We start from the raw sequence: 22,672 nt of genomic DNA, 5'->3' as shown, positions 1-22,672 counted from the left end.
AATGTGAAGCATATGCAAGAGTTGTTACATACAGGGAGCAATCAGTACTATTCCTCCTTTAATGTTGCCATAGATCTCTTGGGAACATCTATGATAAATTTACTTCTTGTTCTTTCGTGTAGTTTGGTGGGACATCTTGTTCTTGGGGGGGCGGCATGGTGGTGTAGTAGTTAGCACTGTCACCTCACAGCAAGAATGTTCTGGGTTTGAGCCCAGTAGCCGATGAGGGCCTTTCTCTGTGGTGTTTGCATGTTCTCCCTGTGTCTGCATAGGTTTCCTCTGGGTGCTCCGGTTTCCCCCACAGTCCAAAGACATGCAGGTTAGGCTAATTGGTGGCTCTAAATTGACTGTAGGTGTGAATGGTTGTTTGTCTCAATGTATCAGCCCTGCGATGATCTAGTGACTTGTCCAGGGTGTACCCTGCATCTCTCCCATAGTTAGCTGGGATAGGCTCCAGCTTGCCCGTGACCCTGCACAGGGCACAGGATAAGCAGCTACAGATAATGGATGGATGGGTCTTGTTCTTGGTTATGTTACTGTGGTGCCCCATTTTCTCCATTTGTTCATGATGGCCTTCATGTACATGTAATGTTTAGTTGTTGTTTTTTTGTTGTTGTTGTTTTTTTGTACCCCTATCCATATCGATACTTTTCAACAATGAGATCCATTCATGCTTTGTAAACTCTTTGCAGACCAGGGGCTTGAGCAGTTGAATGAAACCAAGATGATGTCAAGAAAATCCTACAGCAACAACTGCTCCTTATTTGGGAGTTAATCAGGGGTGGGTTTCCCAAAAGCCTCTTAATGCTAAGAGCATCTTAAGTAGGAGAGAGAGCATTCATTGTGCTGCTCGCTCTACCATTTAACGATGATCTTTGTGCTACGATGCTTTTGGAAAACTCAGGCCAGAAGGACCTCAGTGACTACAGGTGTATGATAATTACGTTTGATTGTGAGTTTACATGTGATTGGTTCATTCTGACCACAGTCACATGCCCCATTGTAAAAGAGGGTGCTTACTTGTGCAACCAGGTTGTTGTAAGGTTTTTTTCTTTATCCCCACCCCTCAAAACAACAAAAAAAATCTATTACATTTAAGGTGGGGCAGCATGGTGGTGTAGTGGTTAGCGCTGTCGCCTCACAGCAAGAAGTCCTGGGTTCGAGCCCCGTGGCCGGCGAGGGCCTTTCTGTGTGGAGTTTGCATGTTCTCCCCGTGTCCGCGTGGGTTTCCTCCGGGTGCTCCGGTTTCCCCCACAGTCCAAAGACATGCAGGTTAGGTTAACTGGTGACTCTAAATTGACCGTAGGTGTGAATGTGAGTGTGAATGGTTGTCTGTATCTATGTGTCAGCCCTGTGATGACCTGGCAACTTGTCCAGGGTGTACCCCCCCTTTCGCCCGTAGTCAGCTGGGATAGGCTCCAGCTTGCCTGCGACCCTGTAGAACAGGATAAAGCGGCTAGAGATAATGAGATGAGATTTAAGGTGGAAAAAGATTTTCCATGACATCACAACCCCCCTGTGATTTTATCAGGAGTGTGTAGACCAGTTTAGATGACTCTCCGTGTCCATATACTGCTCAGACTAGTTCTGTGCCCACCATAAAAACACGCCAGTGGATATTCATTCCTCTGCACTACTCTTTCCTAACAAACCACAAGACATTTCTTTCAAGGCATTCTGGAATGAAAAGGAGGTGTCCCTTTAATTGGTCAGACAAACTGTTTGATCAAACTTTCTGCTAGATACTTCCTCTTTCAAAAATCTATTTAATTAAAAAAAGAGGCTGATTGTTTTAATCAGGCAACGTTTTGGAGAGCCTGGTCCTTCTTTGTGCCTGTGTCTGTGAATGGGTCTGTGTCTGAAATGATTAGCTTTGTAATAACTCAGGCTTGGCTGGGAATCTTGTGCACCTTGAGTGTCCAGGCCAATGCTAAGTGTCAATCTGCAGCCTTTTAGTGATACGAAGGCAGACAGAAATAAAGCGGAAAGACCGAGAGCTCAAGAGGGCTATTATCAGACTCTGTGTCTTACGCCTGGAGGACTTAATAACTTTTGTAATTAGGCTCTACTTATGAACTCCACATCCAGAAAGGAATATTATTCTGAAACAGGGGAGGATAGAGTGTTGGCTACAGGCGTTTAGGATGGGAGGAGAAAGCAGAAGAGGAGCTGGCATGGAACTGGGAATGATTAGAGAAGATCCAAAGGATATTTGGAGTAGTTTTTCCTCAAAGAAATGACATATATAGTGTAATATCCTCCATAAACTGTATAATGTTCTTTATATTATAAAGACACATCTGCAAAAAAAAAAAAAAAATCAAGTAGCAGGAAAACACTGGGAGTGACGTCATCGGAGATCAGGACTTACCGGTATTATCCATACAGGACACTTATTCCATGGAATAAAAACATGTGTTCTATTCCCTTCTAGCTGGTTTCATTCATTTGGCTTGGGAGCATGCAATATTGTTAGCATATCACTTATCCTACGTGTATTACGTCACTCTACTCAATGGAAAATGATCGTTGAATATGGTTTACGATATTGCATGGGTGTCAAGACAACACCCATCACACATCGGAGATGTAAAACTTCCATGCTCGGGAGCGACTGTGACAATTTGTAAACAAACATGGTTGCCAGGTTTGCTTCGTTAAATGCAGAAGATTTTGAGAGAATTTTGAAAGAGAAAGATGCGTTGAAAACCCCAAAAGAAGGTATTATAATAATAATAATAATAATAATAATAATAATAATAATAATATTGGATGGCTTTTTTTCATGGTGGTCTTCTTCTTCCTTGCGTTAGTCCCACATGGGTGCAGGGTCCGCAGCTTGGCTCAGCTGTCTCCACTTACTCCTATCAAAGACATCCTCTGGTTTTGCTTTTGTGGACTTTAGGTCCTCCTTTATTGAGTCAGCCAATCTCTTTTTGTCTTCCATGTGGCCGCTTGTCTGGAATGTCCAGTGCTGTTGTGAATTTAGCCACTGCTCCATCTGAGCTTCGCATGATCTGGCCATACCATTGGAGGTGCAGCTGTCTCATCTTTGCAGTGATTAGAACTATGGACTTCTGTATTTTCCACATGATCTAACAGAGTCCTTGAGAACAGTGTAGCATTTTCATCTCCATGGCATGTAGACTTTGCTCATGTTTTACAGTGACTGGCCAACATTCGCATCCATATAGTGCTACTGGGCATACCAGTCTTACAGTGGATATAAAAAGTGTAAACACCCCATTAAAATGATAGGTTGTTCTGATATAAAAAACAAAATGAGATCATAATAAATAATTTAAAAACTTTTCCCACCTTTAATGTGACCTATAACCATTAGAGATGCACCAATTGCAATTTTTTGGGCCGATTCCGATTTCCGATTTTCCATGGAGTGTGACCTGCCGATACCGATTTTGGCCGATTCCGATTTCATTTTTTCAAACCACTTCACAGCACACACAAAGACTATTTTCTTTTCATCTTTTCTTTAATAGAACATTCTGCGGCGGCACGGTGGTGTAGTGGTTAGCGCTGTCGCCTCACAGCAAGAAGGTCCGGGTTCGAGCCCCGTGGCCGGCGAGGGCCTTTCTGTGCGGAGTTTGCATGTTCTCCCCGTGTCCGCGTGGGTTTCCTCCGGGTGCTCCGGTTTCCCCCACAGTCCAAAGACATGCAGGTTAGGTTAACTGGTGACTCTAAATTGACTGTAGGTGTGAATGGTTGTCTGTGTCTATGTGTCAGCCCTGTGATGACCTGGCGACTTGTCCAGGGTGTACCCCACCTCTCGCCCTGTAGAAGGATAAAGCGGCTAGAAATAATGAGATGAGAACATTCTGCCAGATTTTCAGTAATAAATTTTCAACACCTCAAAGGTTGAAAACAAACAAAAAGACATTGTTCTTTGTAAAATCTTTCTTCATGTTTGGTATTAACATATTCATCTCATCTCATTATCTCTAGCCGCTTTATCCTGTTCTACAGGGTCGCAGGCAAGCTGGAGCCTATCCCAGCTGACTACAGGCGAAAGGCGGGGTACACCCTGGACAAGTCGCCAGGTCATCACAGGGCTGACACATAGACACAGACAACCATTCACACTCACATTCACACCTACGGTCAATTTAGAGTCACCAGTTAACCTAACCTGCATGTCTTTGGACTGTGGGGGAAACCGGAGCACCCGGAGGGAACCCACGCGGACACGGGGAGAACATGCAAACTCCACACAGAAAGGCTCTCACTGGCCACGTGGCTCGAACCCAGACCTTCTTGCTGTGAGGCGACAGCGCTAACCACTACACCACCATGCCGCCATATTAACATATTAATTCCTGAAATAGGAAATTCACACAAACATTTTTTCTTTTCTCATCCAATATCTGGCGCAAAAACAACTTCCCCCTCATATATTATTTGCCTACTGCTATGTAACACACTTTCATAAGCCTATTTAGATCTGAAAACTTCTGCCTTATAGAACAACCCATTTCTTCATTCAGTATCAAAATACAAAAATAATTTCCAGTCATACTTATACCATAGCCATTCTATCATCTTTGTCAAATGTGTATTTGTAGAGTAATTTCCAATGGAATCAAGTGCAACCAAGGCTGTAAAACAAACAAAAAGACATTTTTTTCTCTCTCTCTTTGTACAAATCTAACCAGATGTTTGGTAATAGGCTAACGTATTAATTCCTGTAATGGGAAATTCACACAACCACAAACATTTTCTTCTTTTCACATCCAATATCTGGCACAAAAAAAAAATCACTATATTTGGATATATTGCTTTGGAACACTTTCATATTTAGGTCCGAAAACTTAACCCTTATGGAACAACCCTTTTCTTCATGCCACATTCAGTAACAAAAAATAGAAAAATAATTTTCAGTCATACTGCCATATGCCACTATATCATATTTGACAAATGTGTATTTGTATGGTCTTTTTCAATGAAAACAGGTGATACACTTGCCATATAAGGATATACAATTAACAAATAAATAAAAATAAATAGGTGAAACTTAAATAAAAGTGCATGCAAGAGTGTTAATCTATTAGCCAGTGAATGCACACTTGACTATTGTAATTACTTATGCATTAATGGCAAGTTTTTCTTTGAAAACAGAAGCATTTCTACCTTGTCACCAGAGCGTCTGTTTCTTCTGTCATCTACCACATGTCCAGCCAAGCTAAATAAGCGCTCATTGATTAAAGACAGGATAAGCGGCTACAGATGATGGATGGATGGTTATTAACCATCCATCCATCATCTGTAGCCGCTTATCCTGTTCTGCAGGGTCACGGGCAAGCTGGAGCCTATCCCAGCTGACTATGGGCGAGAGGCGGGGTACACCCTGGACAAGTCACCATCGCAGGGCTGACACATAGACAAACAACCACTCACACCTACAGTCAATTTAGAGTCACCAATTAACCTAACCTGCATGTCTTTGGACTGTGGGGGAAACCAGAGCACCCAGAGGAAACCCACGCGGACACGGGGAGAACATGCAAACTCCACACAGAAAAGCCCTTGCCAGCCGCTGGGCTCGAACCCAGGACCTTCTTGCTGTGAGGCGACAGGGCTAACCACTACACCACCATGCTGCCTGGGGAAAAACATAAAAAATAAAAAGTGTACAATAAGCTGGTTGCATAAGTGTGCACACCCTTAAACTAATACTTTGTTGAAGCACCTTTTGATTTAATTACAGCATTCAGTCTTTTTGGGTTCACACCTGCCATCAATTAAAATGACTCTGATTCACCCCAAATAAAGTTCAGACATTTACTCAGTTGCATCCTCCAGCAAAAGCCAGCGTTCACAGAGAGCTTACAAAGCATCAAAGGGATCTCACTGTTGAAAGGTATCAGTCAGGAGAAGGGTACAAAAACATTTCCACAGCATACCATGGAGCACAGTGAAAACCGTCATCAAGAAGTGGAGAAAATATGGGATAATAGTGACATTACCGAGAACTGGATGCCCCTCCAAAATTGATGAAAAGACAAGACGAAAACTGGTCAGGGAGGCTGCCGAGAGACCTACAGCAACACTGAAGGAGCTGCAGGAATTTCTGGCAAGTACTAGTTGTGTACTACATGTGACAACAATCTCCCGTATTCTCCATATGTCTGGACTATGAGGTAGGGTCAAAGTAAAACATCCAGGCCCGGCTAAATTTTGCAAAAAAAAAAAAATATATATATATATATATATATATATATACATCAACTCTCCCAAAAGCATGTGGGAAAATGTGTTATGGTCCGATGAAACCAAGGTTGAACTTTTTGGCCACAATTCCAAAAGGTATGTTTGGCACAAAAACAACACTGCACATCACCAAAAGAGCACCATACCCACAGTGAAGCATGGCGGTGGCAGCATCATGTTTTGGGGTTGTTTTTCTTCAGCTGGAACAGGGGCTTTAGTCAAGGTCGAGGGAATTATGAACAGTTCTAAATACCAGTCAATTTTGGCCCAAAACCTTCAGGTGTCTGCTAGAAAGCTGAAGATGAAGAGGAAGTTCATCTTTCAGCTCGACAATGACCCCAAAAAAGTTTTGGAACGGCCCAGCCAGAGCCAAGACCTAAATCCAATTGAAAATCTGTGGGGTGACCTGAAGAGGGCTGTGCACAAGAGATGCCCTCGCAATCTGACAGATTTGGAGCGCTTTTGCAAGGAAAAGTGGGCAAATATTACCAAGTCTAGATGTGGCAGGCTGATAGACTCCGACCCAAAAAGAATGAATGCTGTAATTAAATCAAAAGGTGCTTCAACAAAGTATTAGTTTAAGGTTGTGCAGACTTTTCCCACTGAGCGTGGGAAAAGTTTTTAAATTATTTATCATGGTCTCATGTTTTTACATCAGAAAAAACTATTATTTTAACAGGGTGTGTACACTTTTTATATCCACTGTATATACTTTAGCCTTCAAATTGGTTGGCATCCTGCTGTCACAAAGTATACCTGCTACCTTTGGCCATCTCAGCCAGGCAGCATTTACACGGGCTTTGACATCTTGGCCATCTCCATCCTCACAAAAGACAGAACCCAGATATTTTTTTTTCGTGGTCTGTCAGATATAGTCCATTCAGCTAGCATGATATTGAACTTGTCTGAATGGAATATATCTGATATGCCATGTAAAAAAGCTAGCCAATCTGATTTAAATCTGTCACTCAGATCCGTGATGTATCTCATCTCATTACCTCTAGCCGCTTTATCCTGTTCTACAGGGTCGCAGGCAAGCTGAAGCCTATCCCAGCTGACTACGGGCGAAAGGCAGGGTACACCCTGGACAAGTCACCAGGTCATCACAGGACTGACACATAGACACCCATTCACACTCACACCTACGGTCAATTTAGAGTCACCAGTTAACCTAACCTGCACGTCTTTGGACTGTGGGGGAAACCGGAGCACCCGGAGGAAACCCACACAGACAGAACATTCAAACTCCGCACAGAAAGGCTCTCGCCGGCCACGGGGCTCAAACCCGGACCTTCTTGCTGTGAGGTGACAGCGCTAACCACTACACCACCATGCTGCAGTGGCGGCTGGTAGTCTTTCAAACAGAGGAGGCTGGTTGGTTACGATATTTCCAGATTTTAAAAGAAAAAAGAAAAAACATCAATTTTGCCCATACTCTTGCCTCTGATCTGGCTGATTGTTGGCAGGGTCAGAGGTTCTTTTGGCCCATTAGCCTACTGTCCAATATACATGATGGTGGTGTTGGGGGGGGGGGGGGGGGGGGTATATTTTAACATTTTATATTTTAAAATTGTGGCATGTTGTTTAAAAATTGATCATTATTGAAAGTAGCTCTTTGTCAGAAACCTCAGCAGTAACAGCAGAGTGTTCTGGAATAGGCACAAGCACTGACCTTGGGGAGCCAAACATAGAGCTGGGTGCCACACATTTCATTCAATGACACTTTCCCTATAGACCCCTTCGCATGTTTGTAAACAAACCGACCGTTGCCAGGATGCGCGCACAGCCTGGACCCAGAAACAATGGCGCTGCCCATAGACCGGCATTATGAGCTGTCAGATTATGCCAAACAATTGTCGTTACAAGATCGAGAATGCTACATAAATAAGTTAACTCTAACAAGTGGACATTACCTACCGGATCCGTATTTAATTAAAGAGTGGACGGACGATGTTAGTAAGTTCCCTCCTCACTTTCCTCTGATACCTGAAGGCAGTCATACTATTTACAAAAAATGTCAAACTCAAAAAAAAAACCTATTTACAAAAGTAGCCTGCCATCAACATTCTGGTTACAGCGAGACTACAACTTGATTAACAATGGGACATTCACATTCATTTTGTTTTAATCAAATTATGCCAGTGATGTGATGGCAATGTGGCTTTAGCTACAACAGCAAATACCAACACTAAACAGCAATTTGCAGGAGGGAATGGCATGAAAGGAATGATAGTGTAAAGAGTGCAGCTAAGAGAAATCAGAGCTGCGTAAAAAGCGAGAGGCAGAGAGCAGAAATGAAACTGAACGGGGCGGGAGCTAGGTTAGAGCAGTCAACGTAAGTTGGTATTTAGAGTGAGGGCACACAATTTTACCTTTCCATCCTTGCTTTAAAATTGTGATTTTCGGCAATAAAAAAGAAAGATTTAATAAATAGCCTGATCTTACCTGTGATGAAGTGGGCGCTGCAAACCCGCACATTTTTGATGGTGCTTTCATCCCAGTCTACATGTTTGATGGCTTGTAGCCATAGACGTCGGCGATTTTTTTGGAATGGGTGAGATCCTGCTGGAATTCTGAACATTTTAACCCCATCACTGCTACGATTCTGACACCCGACAACACAACAACTAGGCATTTCTTCCAAATATTTCTTCTCGTCTCTACCGTCGCTGAGTCTTTTTTGGGTCCAGGCTGCGCGCGCAATTTCCTCTTACGTATGAATGATGTTTACTGTGAAGGGGTCTATATTTTACTTATTTTGACTGAGAAATGTTTTATTGACAATTTTGATAACCCTTCACTTTTAATCCAGGTCTGTAGTGTGAAATGTTCTCGGCTGTGTTTTTGTTTAAAAATGTTTTCCAAATTGTAGCTGTGTTTAATTAATATCCAGAAAAATATATATTCCAATATAATATACTCAGTATAAACATTTTAAATAGATTCTATATTTTTGGTCCATCCATGACATATTACTAAAGTAGCCTATTTACTGTTGTTGATGTGGGTCACTTGCTGTTAGCCAATTCACTTTCTCGTACCAGGAGAGCTGAAAGGAACGAGTATTATTCCCTACCCTTTTTCACCAAGTCAATTTGAGGCGTTGGTCTACCCTGCTCTTTAATTTTAATTTTTTCCTCCAAAGGAAGACTGGCAAATGGCTTCGCCAAAATTAAATCAGCAATGCTTGGCATCCGTGCGCAGCTTTCTTGCTAGCTGACTAGCCCCCTCAAGTTCAAGTTCAGTCACTCAAATAAACGAAATTTCTGGAACTAAGATAGCAAACTTGACAACACTATATTTACACTTTATTTACAATGAAAATATATACAAACTAAAAAAGCTGGTAGAAACCGTATGTAATGAATGAAATCGAAATGTAAGCTGATCTCTTACAATACACCACAGCACTTGTGAATCCGCATGGGACTGAACTGAAATTCACCGCTGCCTGTCTATAGTTGAAACGAGCTGTCAATCAAAGAAAATATCCGGCCGCTTTCACCAATCACCAGTCTCCTTGCGGAAACTGCCATGTCCCTCCCACTGTGAGGCTCGGAGTCCGTGGGCGGGCGTTTTCACAGTATTTGTCCAATAACCGTCTTGCATTTTGAGATTGAAAAGCGCAGAGCTCCCAAATGCCATTGAAGTCCACTGAGGCTGGGCTGCATTGCGCTGTCACGAGGGGGAAAAAACTCACGCACGCATTAGGCGAACTGGGGAAAGTTATAATGGAATGATTTTGCACTGTAGTTGGGTTGAGCACATATATTTCTATGATTCTGGATCTGAAATAGCAATGTTATAAGGTCGGCTATAACATAAGCCTAGCGCAATTCATCCTACACGATGTTCGTCATTTTTAGAGGAGGCTGAGCCTCCCTCGTTGTCTTAGAGCAATCACCCGTGCCGTGCTGCCCCTCCATGATGTATTTTGTATAAAAAATGCAAGTTTTTCAACACGATAAGATAAACTTCATATCTTCAAGCAAACATGTGATGTTCTTTTTTTATTATATAGACACAAAAAGTACCCAAATTTATCACAACAATTCATCGATTTACTAACAAGTGACTTCTAGAGATTGATGTCACTGTCAGGATGCAGGCACTTAGGGATGTAGGCGCAGGGGAGAGCAGGTAAAGCAAACTGTTGACTAAGCCAAATCAGAAGATGAGAACTGTAGTCAGAGAAATGGGCAGAGGTCAGTCGATCTGCAAACAGAATAACAAAGGCAAGATGGGAAGGCGAGGTCAAGGTGAACATGATTACGGTCGTGATAATGAGAGGGCAGGCAGAAAGTAAGGCCAAGTTTACATTAGACCGTATCTGTCTCGTTTTCTTCGCGGATGCACTGTCCGTTTACATTAAAACGCCTGGAAACGCTGGGAAACGGGAATCCGCCAGGGTCCACGTATTCAATCCAGATCGTGTCTGGTCCGGTGCTGTGTAAACACTGAGAATACGCGGATATGCTGTGCTGAGCTCTAGCTGGCGTCGTCATTGGACAACGTCACTGTGACATCCACCTTCCTGATTTGCTGGCGTTGGTCATGTGATGCGACTGCTGAAAAACGGCGCGGACTTCCTCCTTGTATCACCTTTCATTAAAGAGTATAAAAGTATGAAAATACTGCAAATACTGATGCAAATACTGCCCATTGTGTAGTTATGATTGTCTTTAGGCTTGCCATCCTTCCACTTGCAAGTGGTAAGTGACGCGCATGCCCAACATGCACTGAGAGCACACACACAGCGGCTCAGTCCCAAATCACTGCTCGTGTGCTCCACTCGCGCGCTCTGTGAACTGCGCAGGGCCGGAGTGCGCACCCTCCAGAGGGCACTTGCTGTTCAGGGTGGAGTGATTTGGAGCGCAGGATGCCTGCGGAGCCGAGCGTATCCGTGTATTGGCGTTGCTGTGTGCACGCGAATCGTGTATTGGTGTTGCTGTGTGCACACTAATCATTTTAAAAACGTTAATCTGATGAGCCACTGATACGGTCTAATGTAAACCCCACCTTAATGGCTTGGTCTGACAGGACAGAAAACACTGAGCAATACTTCGCATCTGGTGTGAGTGAAATAGTGGAGTGGTTTAAATTGCAGAGCTGATTGACGAGGAAACAAGTGATGGGTGTAATTAATAGACAGGCAACAGGGGGCGCTGTGATTTGTGGGAAGTGTAGTTTAAAGTGGCCATGTTTGGAGGCTGTTTCGAGCTTGTGCTCTCAATATTGTTACTGACAGTCACGGTTTTGGGTCTCCATGTCCCAGATGGAGCTCAGATGAAAAAACCAGTGGTGTATTTCCTGGTAAAACACATTTCAACTAGTTTTAGAACATAATGAGACAGACAGAGAGAGAGAGGAAAAAAAACACCCTTGCAGTGATTTAATTGGCTATGTCTGACACTTGAAGGCTCTGTAGACTTAAATACTCAGCCTGATGATTTTCATACTAATTTACTGTGTCTGGTTGCTTAAATCAAGGACAGTTACATCTAGTGCAACTTAAAGAAATCTGACACGTAAAATAAAACAAGTAACATAACAAATTTGCATTTACTCTCTAATACATCTGTATCCATAATATTTATATTGTGGTTATTGTGGTTTCCCCTCTCTCCCTGCTCACATCTTCCTAGTTTTTCCATCGAGCCTGTGCTTAATCAACCATGCTCCTTCTTGTGCACATGAATTCTTCACAGAAGAAAACTCCACACGTATTTTCCTTCCAAGATATAAAAATGATTTGTCTGTCTCTTCTCCATGAACAGACGTGACATCGAACTAGGGTTTTGTATTTTTCATGGAAACTCGATTTGTTTAAAAATGCTGCTGCGTGTTATTGAAGGGAACATGGACGAAGATTCAGTATTGATTCTTTGTAACCAGGAATCACTGATTCGATGTCATCCACTGGAGTTTGAATCGACACACATGCAACACACACATTTCTCATTTCATATGAGACTCAGGTTAAGGAGACATGTGCAGGCTTAGGGAAATCACAATCACAAGACTACACGCTTTTTTTCTTTTTCTGCAACGCTTGTCTGCTTTTAGTCTAAAACACATTTTCAGGAGGCTTAATGAGCAGTGTACTTTGTGTCCAGTGGAAGAGTAAACTGGAGCCTTATTATAACATGGCAGCATGTTATCTCTCTGTCTTACAGGTTTTGCAAAGGTGTGAATCTGCTGCATGTGTTTTGGGCTCAGTGAGTTAATGTGCTGTTCTGCTCTCACCGAGTTTCCTATTCAATTCTTAAATATCACCTCTCCAACTGAGAGAGCCTTTTCTGTCTGACTCAAGCAAGAACCAGGAGATTTCAGGGACATTATTTTTCTCCTAAAACGTGCCTGTATGTGTTTTGTCTTCAATGAATCACTAAGTGTCAGAGGGAGTTACATTTGCTTTGCACATTTGGCCTTTTGACAAGGTTTCTGGTTTTCTTCAGTGTTTTCTTTCTAACTCTCTTTAACTTGGATATATATATATATATATATATATATATATATATATATATATATATATATATAGTGGTGCTTGAAAGTTTGTGAACCCTTTAGAATTTTCTATATTTCTGCATAAATATGACCTAAAACATCATCAGATTTTCACACAAGTCCTAAAAGTAGATAAAGAGAACCCAGTTAAACAAATGAAACAAAAATATTATACTTGGCCATTTATTTATTGAGCAAAATGATCCAATATTACATATCTGTGAGTGGCAAAAGTATGTGAACCTCTAGGATTAGCAGTTAATTTGAAGGTGAAATCAGAGTCAGGTGTTTTCAATCAATGGGATGACAATCAGGTGTGAGTGGGCACCCTGTTTTATTTAAAGAACAGGGATCTATCAAAGTCTGATCTTCACAACACATGTTTGTGGAAGTGTATCATGGCACAAACAAAGGAGATTTCTGATGACCTCAGAAAAAGCGTTGTTGATGTTCATCAGGCTGGAAAAGGTTTCAAAACCACCTCTAAAGAGTTTGGACTCCACCAATCCACAGTCAGACAGATTGTGTACAAATGGAGGAAATTCAAGACCATTGTTACCCTCCCCAGGAGTGGTCAACCAACAAAGATCACTCCAAAAGCAAGGAGTGTAATGGTTAACGAGGTCACAAAGGACCCCAGGGTAACTTCTAAGCAACTGAAGGCCACTCTCACATTGGCTAATGTTAATGTTCATGAGTCCACCATCAGGAGAACACTGAACAACAATGATGTGCATGGCAGGGTTGCAAGGAGAAAGCCACTGCTCTCCAAAAAGAACATTGCTGCTCATCTGCAGTTTGCTAAAGATCACGTGGACAAGCCAGAAGGCTATTGGAAAAATGTTTTGTGGACGGATGAGACCAAAATAGAACTTTTTGGTTTAAATAAGAAGCATTATGTTTGGAGAAAGGAAAACACTGCATTCCAGCATAAGAACCTTATCCCATCTGTGAAACATGGTGGTGGTAGTATCATGGTTTGGGCCTGTTTTGCTGCATCTGGGCCAGGATGGCTTGCCATCATTGATGGAACAATGAATTCTGAATTATACCAGTGAATTCTAAAGGAAAATGTCAGGACATCTGTCCATGAACTGAATCTCAAGAGAAGGTGGGTCATGCAGCAAGACAATGACCCTAAGCACACAAGTCGTTCTACCAAAGAATGGTTAAAGAAGAATAAAGTTAATGTTTTGGAATGGCCAAGTCAAAGTCCTGACCTTAATCCAATCAAAATGTTGTGGAAGGACCTGAAGTGAGCAGTTCATGTGAGGAAACCCAACAACATCCCAGAGTTGAAGCTGTTCTGTATGGAGGAATGGGCTAAAATTCCTCCAAGCCGGTGTGCAGGACTGATCAACAGTTACCGGAAACGTTTAGTTGCAGTTATGGCTGCACAAGGGGGTCACACCAGATACTGAAAGCAAAGGTTCACATACTTTTGTCACTCACAGATATGTAATATTGGATCATTTTCCTCAATAAATAAATGGCCAAGTATAATATTTTTGTCTCATTTGTTTAACTGGGTTCTCTTTATCTACTTTTAGGACTTGTGTGAAAATCTGATGATGTTTTAGGTCATATTTATGCAGAAATATAGAAAATTCTAAAGGGTTCACAAACTTTCAAGCACCACTGTATATATATATATATATATATAATACTAATCTTTGCTTCTGGCTAATTAGCTTGTCCAGCCAACAGGTGATGAGCTTATGCCATCATATGTTGTCCATCATCCATTGGGCGTCATCTGCATTTGACAAAAATCGCTTCTTCTCTTTCAATTCTTCACTCATTTTTATTATTTGATTTAAGCATATAGACACAGGAGGCTTCTGACCACGGTGGCATCAAGAACATGTTCCAGAAGATCAAAACCGCCTTAGGACCACAGGTCACTAAAGTGGCTCCAATCAAATCAAAGACTGGTGAGCTCATCCATGACAAGAACCAACAGTTAGAGCACTGGGTTGAGCATTACTCAGATCTCTATTCGGTTGAACGCCATCTAGACAGCAATCTCCAGCTCCAAGACTACCCGAAATGACAGAACTTGATGCAGAACCCACTCTCCTTGAGCTGAGCAAGGCTATTGACGATCTCTCTTTTGGTAAGGCTCCAGGCAGTGACTCCATACCAGCTGAGCTCCTGAAGTACAACAAAGAAGTCATCATCCCTCATCTCTACAACCTTCTTCTCTGCTGGAGAAAAGGCACCATACCATGAGACATGAGAAATGCAAAGATCATCACACTGTACAAGAACAAGGGTGACAAGGGTGATTACAACAGTTACCGCAGTATATCACTCCTGAGTATCGCTGGCAAAGCCTTTTCTCATGTGGTTCTGAGACGTCTACAACTACTTACCGAATTCTTCCTGAAAGTCAGTGTGGTTTCCACTCAAAAAGGTCAGCCATTGACATGATATTCTCTCTCCATCAACTCCAAGAGAAATATCATGAGCAACAGCGACCACTTACCATCGTCTTTGTGGATCTGACTAAGGCGTTTGATATGGGCAGCAGATCAGGTGTGTTCCATGTGCTGGAGTCCATTGGCTGTCCACCCTCCCTACTTCGCATCATATCATCGTTTCATGAAGATATGCAGGCAACTGTCCAGTTCGATGGTTCGCAATCAGACAGTTTTGCAATCAAGAGCGGGGTCAAGTAGGGATGCGTTTTAGCTCCAACCCTATTCGGAATTTACTTTGCCATTCTACTGTCCACTGCTTTTAAGGAAACCCCTGGCAATGTCTTTCTACATTGGCGAACCGACGGATCCTTATTCAATCTGGCATGCTTCAGGGCCAAAACGAAGGTAAAGGAAGCCACCATATGCGACTTACTCTTTGCTGATGATGCAGCTCTGGTCACCCATGATGTTGCCACTCTACAACATATGCTTGACAGGCTCAACTCAGCATGCAAGCTATTCTCACTTGTGATCAGCATCAAGAAAACTGTTGTCCTTACCCAAGGAATGCAAGAGAACCATGAAGCCTTGAAGTTGGATGGTAAGCCCCTAGACGTGGTGGAAAAACTCTGCTATCTGGGCTTCACTGTGACTTCTAGCATTTCCCTTGATGAAGGTTTGAGGGTTGGGAAGGCAGCTGCAGCCTTTGGAAAGCTGTACAAGCAAGCATGGCAAAACAAGCACCTGAACGATAAAACCAAGACAAGAATCTATGAAACCTGTGTCCTCAGCTCCCTTCTGTATGGCTCTGAGACTTGAACATGCTACAAGAGGCATGAAAAGAAACTAAACACATACCATCTTAGATGTCTATGAAAGATCTTCAATATCAAGTGTCAGGACAGAGTCACCAACACTGAAGTACAGAGAAGAGCAGGCCTGACCACCATCAAAGACGAGCATTTTTTAAAACATTTGATTAGGTTTATTGCTTTACTATTCATTTGCACTTCTGATACAGTACATCTGCTACTGGTGTTGTTGTTGTTGTTTTCACATGCTATATAATGAGGGCACATTTTCTGCAGGATTGTACTTCAAGGAAAAAATATATGCAGTGGAGATCATTATACTATGATTAGTATGAAAACAGAAGTCATTTCAGAAGGCACTGTTTGGTTTCCCTGCTTAAAGACTCCTCTTTCATCTGCCTGGTTAATTACCAGGTTAAATATATGTGTTACAGCAAAGAAATGACCAAGCTGTGCTGCATTCTTGTCCTCCACGACTGTAATTAATGACCGCTAATCTAAAATCTCACTGCTGCCCGTGCTTTTCTTTCTTTCAGGTGTGAGGAAGCAGAGCGTGTGGGAGGATGTGGTATCTAAAGCATGGCCTGGTCTTTTTCTTCTCCATCCATAACTCTGTGCTCTGGCTTTTGCTAATTGCCAGTGCAGCGAGCACGGATGCTCCAAAGAAGAGTCTATTCTCATGGAAAACAGGTGTGACTGCACATTTCTTTCTGTCTGCCTCAATTTTTAGACATTTCAGAAACTGCAAGTGAGGTGAAACTGGGCGAGCAGGTATGAATGCTTAATTCAGCTCTCGAGGCTAATGACTAGAGATATCGGTGGATTGGGGTTTAATAAAGTGCTTAGGCGCATTAATTCACACAGCAGAAATTTGACTAGAATAGTTATGATTTTGGAAGTGTCAAAATGCAATTGTCTCCATCCATCAGTGTTGGAAATGCAGGGGGAAAAAGTACAGTTTTTAGTGCAGTCTATTTGGGTTTGGAGTCAGGAAGTGGGATCGTGTTCCAGACGAAGCAGGAAAATAACAGCTTCGAAAATAACAAGTCTGGTGAATGTGGAATGTTTTTTTTTTTTATTCTGCTTGTATTTTTTAGCATCCAGCATCTACACCACAAATTAAAATGAAATGAAACAAATATATATATATATATATATATATATATATATATATATATATATATAAAATCTAATTATCTCTAGCCGCTTTATCCTGTTCTATAGGGTCGCAGGCAAGCTGGAGCCTATCCCAGCTGACTACGGGCGAAAGGCGGGGTACACCCTGGACAAGTCGCCAGGTCATCACAGGGCTGACACATAGACACAGACAACCATTCACACTCACGGTCAATTTAGAGTCACTAGTTAACCTAACCTGCATGTCTTTGGGGGAAACCAGAGCAAACCCACGGGGAGAACATGCAAACTCCACACAGAAAGGCCCTCGCCAACCACGGGGCTTGAACCTGGACCTTCTTGCTGTGAGGTGACAGCACTAACCACTACATCACCGTGCCGCATATATATATCTCATCTCATCTCATTATCTCTAGCCGCTTTATCCTTCTACAGGGTCGCAGGCAAGCTGGAGCCTATCCCAGCTGACTACGGGAGAAAGGCGGGGTACACCCTGGACAAGTCGCCAGGTCATCACAGGGCTGACACATAGACACAGACAACCATTCACACTCACACCTACAGTCAATTTAGAGTCACCAGTCAACCTAACCTGCATGTCTTTGGACTGTGGGGGAAACCGGAGCACCCAGAGGAAACCCACGCGGACACGGGGAGAACATGCAAACTCCACACAGAAAGGCCCTCGCCAACCACGGGGCTTGAACCCGGACCTTCTTGCTGTGAGGCGACAGCACTAACCACTACACCACCGTGCCGCATGCATATATATATATATATATATATATATATCGACCAATGTGCACGCATCCATATATATATATATATATCGACCAATGTGCACACATCCTGTTAAAATAATAGGCTTTTCTGATGTAAAAAAAAAAAAAGAGACCACAATAAATAATTTTAAAACTTTTCCCACCTTTAATGTGTCCTATAACCTGTACAATTCAATTGACAAACAAATCTGTGAGGGGGAAAAACATTAAAAAATTTATAATAAGTTGGTTGCATAAGTGTGCACACCCTTAAACTAATACTTTGTCGAAGCACCTTTTGATTTAATTACAGCATTCAGTCTTTTTGGGTCGGAGTCTGTCAGCCTGCCACATCTAGACTTGGCAATATTTGCCCACTCTTCCTTGCAAAAGCCCTTCAAATCTGTCAGATTGCGAGGGCATCTCTTGTGCACAGCCCTCTTCAGGTCACTGTGGTGCTAATGCATTTATGGAACACAGGATGTTACGCTCCCCCTGGTGGTTAGGCGGGGGAAAATTGTTTACAAGGCACTTAAATAAAGTCCAGCTTCATGCGTGCATTCAAGACGTGTCTCTCCATATCTATCATTCTCCATTAGAAGTAACTAAGACTACATGGTGTCAGAAGGCTTCAGTTTCTCACTTCGGGTAAATATAAGAGTTACTTTGTCCGAGATAACTGAAGAGGACTCACTTGCTTTTTAGTCAGTTTTAACGTTTTCAGTTTAGCTAGCTAACATAGCTAACGTGACTGCTGACTAGCTAAGGGACGTTTGAGCGCGAGTCTACAAAGATGGAGCGATTCCAGATTCCACCGCCACCGAAGTTTGACTTCACGAGACCAGAAGAGTGGCCGAAATGGATTAAGAGGTTCGAGAGATTCTGGATTGCATCGGGACTAGAGCTCCAGGCAGAAGAAAACCAGGTGAACACCTTAATCTATACCATGGGGGATGAGGCGGAAGATATCGTAACTTCACTTCACATGACCGAAATAGAAGCAAGCCAGTACAACACGGTCAAGAACAAGCTCGACGCACATTTTGTAGTGAGGAGAAATGTTATTTTTGAATGGGCCAAATTCAATCAGAGACAGCAGGAACAAGGTGAGACTGTGGACAGTTTTATCACTTCACTCCACTGCCTTTCAGAGCACTGTGGTTATGGGCACCTCCATGATGAAATGGTCCGAGACAGACTGGTTGTACGCTTACGGATAAAAAGCTGTCGGAACAGCTCCAGCTAGACTCAGAGCTGAAGCTGGAGAAAGCGGTGACACGCGTGCGTCAGAGCGAACAAGTGAAAAACCAACAGGACTTGTTGAAGAGCAACTTCAAGTCAGCGACCACAGACGTGGACAGCATTCAAACAAAACTCCAGTCCGACATAGGCAAAGGAAGACAGCAGAAATTACAGGCAAGAACAAATGACAAAAGCAATTATCACACACAGCTAGGTAGCCAGAGACGATGCATGTGGTGCGGCAGAACTCCAGCACACAGTAAAAACTAGTGCCCAGCTAGAGACGTAGCATGTAATCTGTGCCAGAAAAAAGGTCACTACGCAAAAGTGTGCAGATCGGGGGCCCTCAGTGAAGTGAACACAACAGGATCAGACGAGGAGGAGATTGCTTTCTTAGGCACTGTCAGTTCAGATGGCGAGCCCTGGCTAATCAAACTTAATGTGACTGAGGACACAGCTGTTTTCAAAATAGACACAGGGGCTGATGTAACCATGCTATCTGAAGAAATATTCCAAAAGGGGCAATTTCCACGGCTAGAGAGTACAAAGAAAGTGCTGCAGGGGCCAGGCCAGACACCCATCACAGTGAGGGGAAAGTTCACTGTTACCATAAGGACAGATAAGAAAAGCACCACACAGGAAGTGTATGTAGTCCCAGGGCTGAAGTGTAGCCTGTTGGGACGTCCAGCCATCCAAGCACTTGGCCTAGTGGCTAGAGTAGACACAGTGGCACTGGACTCCACAGAGAGAGTCAAGGAGCAGTTCCCCAAGTTATTTAAAGGGCTAGGCAAGATGGAGGGAGAATATAAGATAGAGCTTAGAGCAGACGCCAAGTCATTCTCCATATCGACCCCACGACGAATCCCGCTGCCACTCATGTCTCAAGTGAAGAAAAAGCTCTCACGCATGGAGGAGATGGGGTGATCTTAAGAGTGGAACAACCCACAGACTGGTGCGCCGGAATGGTCACTGTGCCAAAACCAGGCAAAAATGAGGTGCGCATTTGCGTTGATCTGACAAAATTGAACGAGTCAGTCAAGCGGGAGAGACATATGTGGCAGATCACAGAATCCAGGGACACATGTCTGCCCGGGGGCATTTTGAGTTATTGACAGATTCAGAAAGTACAGTTTCTAAGCTTTCCAATGATGCCTTCCATGTGGAGATCTGACAATATTTGAAGAATGTGTGGCCTTTTGAAAGTGTATACTTCTTAAAACAGAAAAGGGAGAAAATCGCCCTCAAAGTTTTCCATCTCAGCTACTCTGGGTGCAGGGTGGGCACATAATGGTGCTCATTTGCATGACATTAAGGAAAGCCCTACCCCCTACTAGCTAGCACGATGCTACTTTCATGTAAACAAAGATCACCACGTCAATTTTCCTTCCATGCAAAGTATGCCCAACACAATTATGAAGTACAAAAATAAGTCCTAAAGTATACTTTAACATTTTGTGGTTGAAAAATTACTCACACCGTAAGAAAGAAAGATAGCACGATGATGACACAACTAACACAACACTAGTTTCATGTAAAGCCTCGGTCACAACCGGCCGTATGTGCTCCTACGGCCGGTCTACATGCAAAAAACGCAAGAAACGCACGGAGGGCGCGCATGAAACGCACGAGAGCGTGCGTGTGAAAAGGCTTAACCAAACCACAACACTCTCCGTTACATGCAAAAATAACCACACAGCCTTAGATTAATAAACTTACCCCATCAGAAAGAGAAACGGCGCCTTGCACACATCAATGCCTCCGATGGAATGTAATCCTAGAACGGTCTGTGTATCATCCGATCATTCAAGTATTCCATTCAATCTGGAAAACGAGGTTGCGGTTTTTTTGCTAGAAATGGTTATCTCCGATGTAAATACCGTGTGTCTGTTTGCTTCGCGGTGTGTCAGCTCCTCTGCGCTCTGTTTAGTAACTCATTCCATAGTGAAATCACATGTCTGTATGCAGTTAAGTAGCCATGCGCTCAGCTCGGATCATACAGCTGATTCGCGGAAAAAAAACCAAAAGACTTAAATCATCATGTGAATGGCCCATATGGTAATTTACCCACACCCCCCAGCAGGCTACAGTCCTGACAAAAACGAGACAATTTGCAACAAAAAATGTATGCTTTTCCAACAAAACAATCTATTATCTGAAATACTGATTGCATTCTTCAAGATCTCAACTTGCACATGATGGAAAAAACCAAAAATCACAAATTTTGAAAAAAAAAAGCTTCTTTTGCGATTATCTCAGATTCGTTTCAGCCGACATGTGTCCCTGGATTCGGTGAGGGGTCACATATGCTCCCCTCGGTTGAGCACACACTTGGACAGCTAGAGGGCGCTAAAGTGTTCTCTAAAATAGATGCAAACTCAGGCTTCTGGCAAATACCCCTTGCCAAGGAATCTGCCCTCCTCACAACATTCCTCACTCCCTTTGGGAGGTTTTGCTTTAATTGCCTCTGCTTCGGCATATCTTCTGCGCCCGAGCACTACCAGAAGAGAATGTCCAGGATACTGGAGGGGCTAGATGACGTCTTGTGCCAGATGGATGACGTTCTTGTCTATGGAGACACACAGGCCCAGCACGACATGCGACTGTTCGCGGTGCTGGAGAGACTGCAGGAGGCAGGTGTCACACTGAGGAGTGAGAAATGTGCATTCTCAAAAAGACGTCAAATTTCTTGGACAGATTATCGATGCAGCCGGTGTGCAGGCAGATCCTGACAAAGTGAGAGCAGTGATGGACATGGAAGAGCCAGAGGATGTGAGTGGAGTGAGACAGTTCCTCGGAATGGTGAACCACTTAGGAAAGTACTTACCAAATCTGGCCGAAAAGACACAGCCACTCAGAGATCTGTTGAAGAAGCAAAACACATTTCAGTGGGGACATCAACAACAAAGAGCATTTAACAACATCAAAGAGGAGCTGAGCTCACCACCAGGGCTAACGCTCTACAACTCAAAAGCAGAGACAGTCGTCTCAGCTGACGCATCATCATTTGGACTGGGAGCGGTGCTACTGCAGAGACAGGAGGAAGGCCACCTCAAGCCAGTGGCGTACAGCTCCAGGGCACTCACAGCCACCGAAAAAAGGTATGCCCAGCTTGAGAAAGAGGCTTTAGCAATCACATGGGCGTGCGAGCGGTTCTCAGACTTCCTGGTGGGCATCAGGTTTCATGTAGAAACAGACCATAAGCCTCTGGTCCCACTACTAGGCTCCAAGAGCCTGGATGAGCTCCCGCCATGCATTCAGAGACTCAGAATGAGACTGATGGCTTTCTGCTACTCCATCTCTCATGTGGCTGGCAAGAAGTTGGCCACAGCAGATGTGCTGTCAAGGGCACCCTTGAGAGAGAGTGGGCAGCTGGAGCAGGAGGAGGAAATCAACCTGTATGTCAACATGGTCATGTCAACCCTCCCAGCTATGGAGAAGAGGCTACAAGAAATACGGAAATGCCAAGAAGGTGATGAAATACTGAGCCAAGTGAAAAGGTACTGTAATGAGGGCTGGCCAGACAGATCCAAAATAGACAGGGCTTACCTACCATATGCACAGGCTG

At 43.3% G+C, this 22,672-nt stretch overlaps 1 protein-coding gene across 1 annotated transcript in view; it reads left to right on the top strand.

Moving 5' to 3' along the window:
• The window catches only part of thsd7bb (thrombospondin, type I, domain containing 7Bb), a 279,114-nt gene that overhangs the window by 56,763 nt on the left and 199,679 nt on the right, over window positions 1-22,672 (top strand). Inside the window, exon 2 of the mRNA XM_060941740.1 lies at window positions 16,504-16,657. Within this exon, the coding sequence (XP_060797723.1) occupies window positions 16,531-16,657 (127 nt within the window). The 5' untranslated portion in view covers window positions 16,504-16,530. The remainder of the gene's footprint in view (window positions 1-16,503; window positions 16,658-22,672) is intronic.

The sequence above is a fragment of the Neoarius graeffei genome, chromosome 15 (genome assembly GCF_027579695.1).
Source record: "Neoarius graeffei isolate fNeoGra1 chromosome 15, fNeoGra1.pri, whole genome shotgun sequence".
Classification (NCBI taxonomy): Eukaryota; Metazoa; Chordata; class Actinopteri; order Siluriformes; family Ariidae; genus Neoarius; species Neoarius graeffei.
Note: the sequence above shows the minus strand (reverse complement) of the source record. Positions and strands in the feature narration are given on the sequence as shown.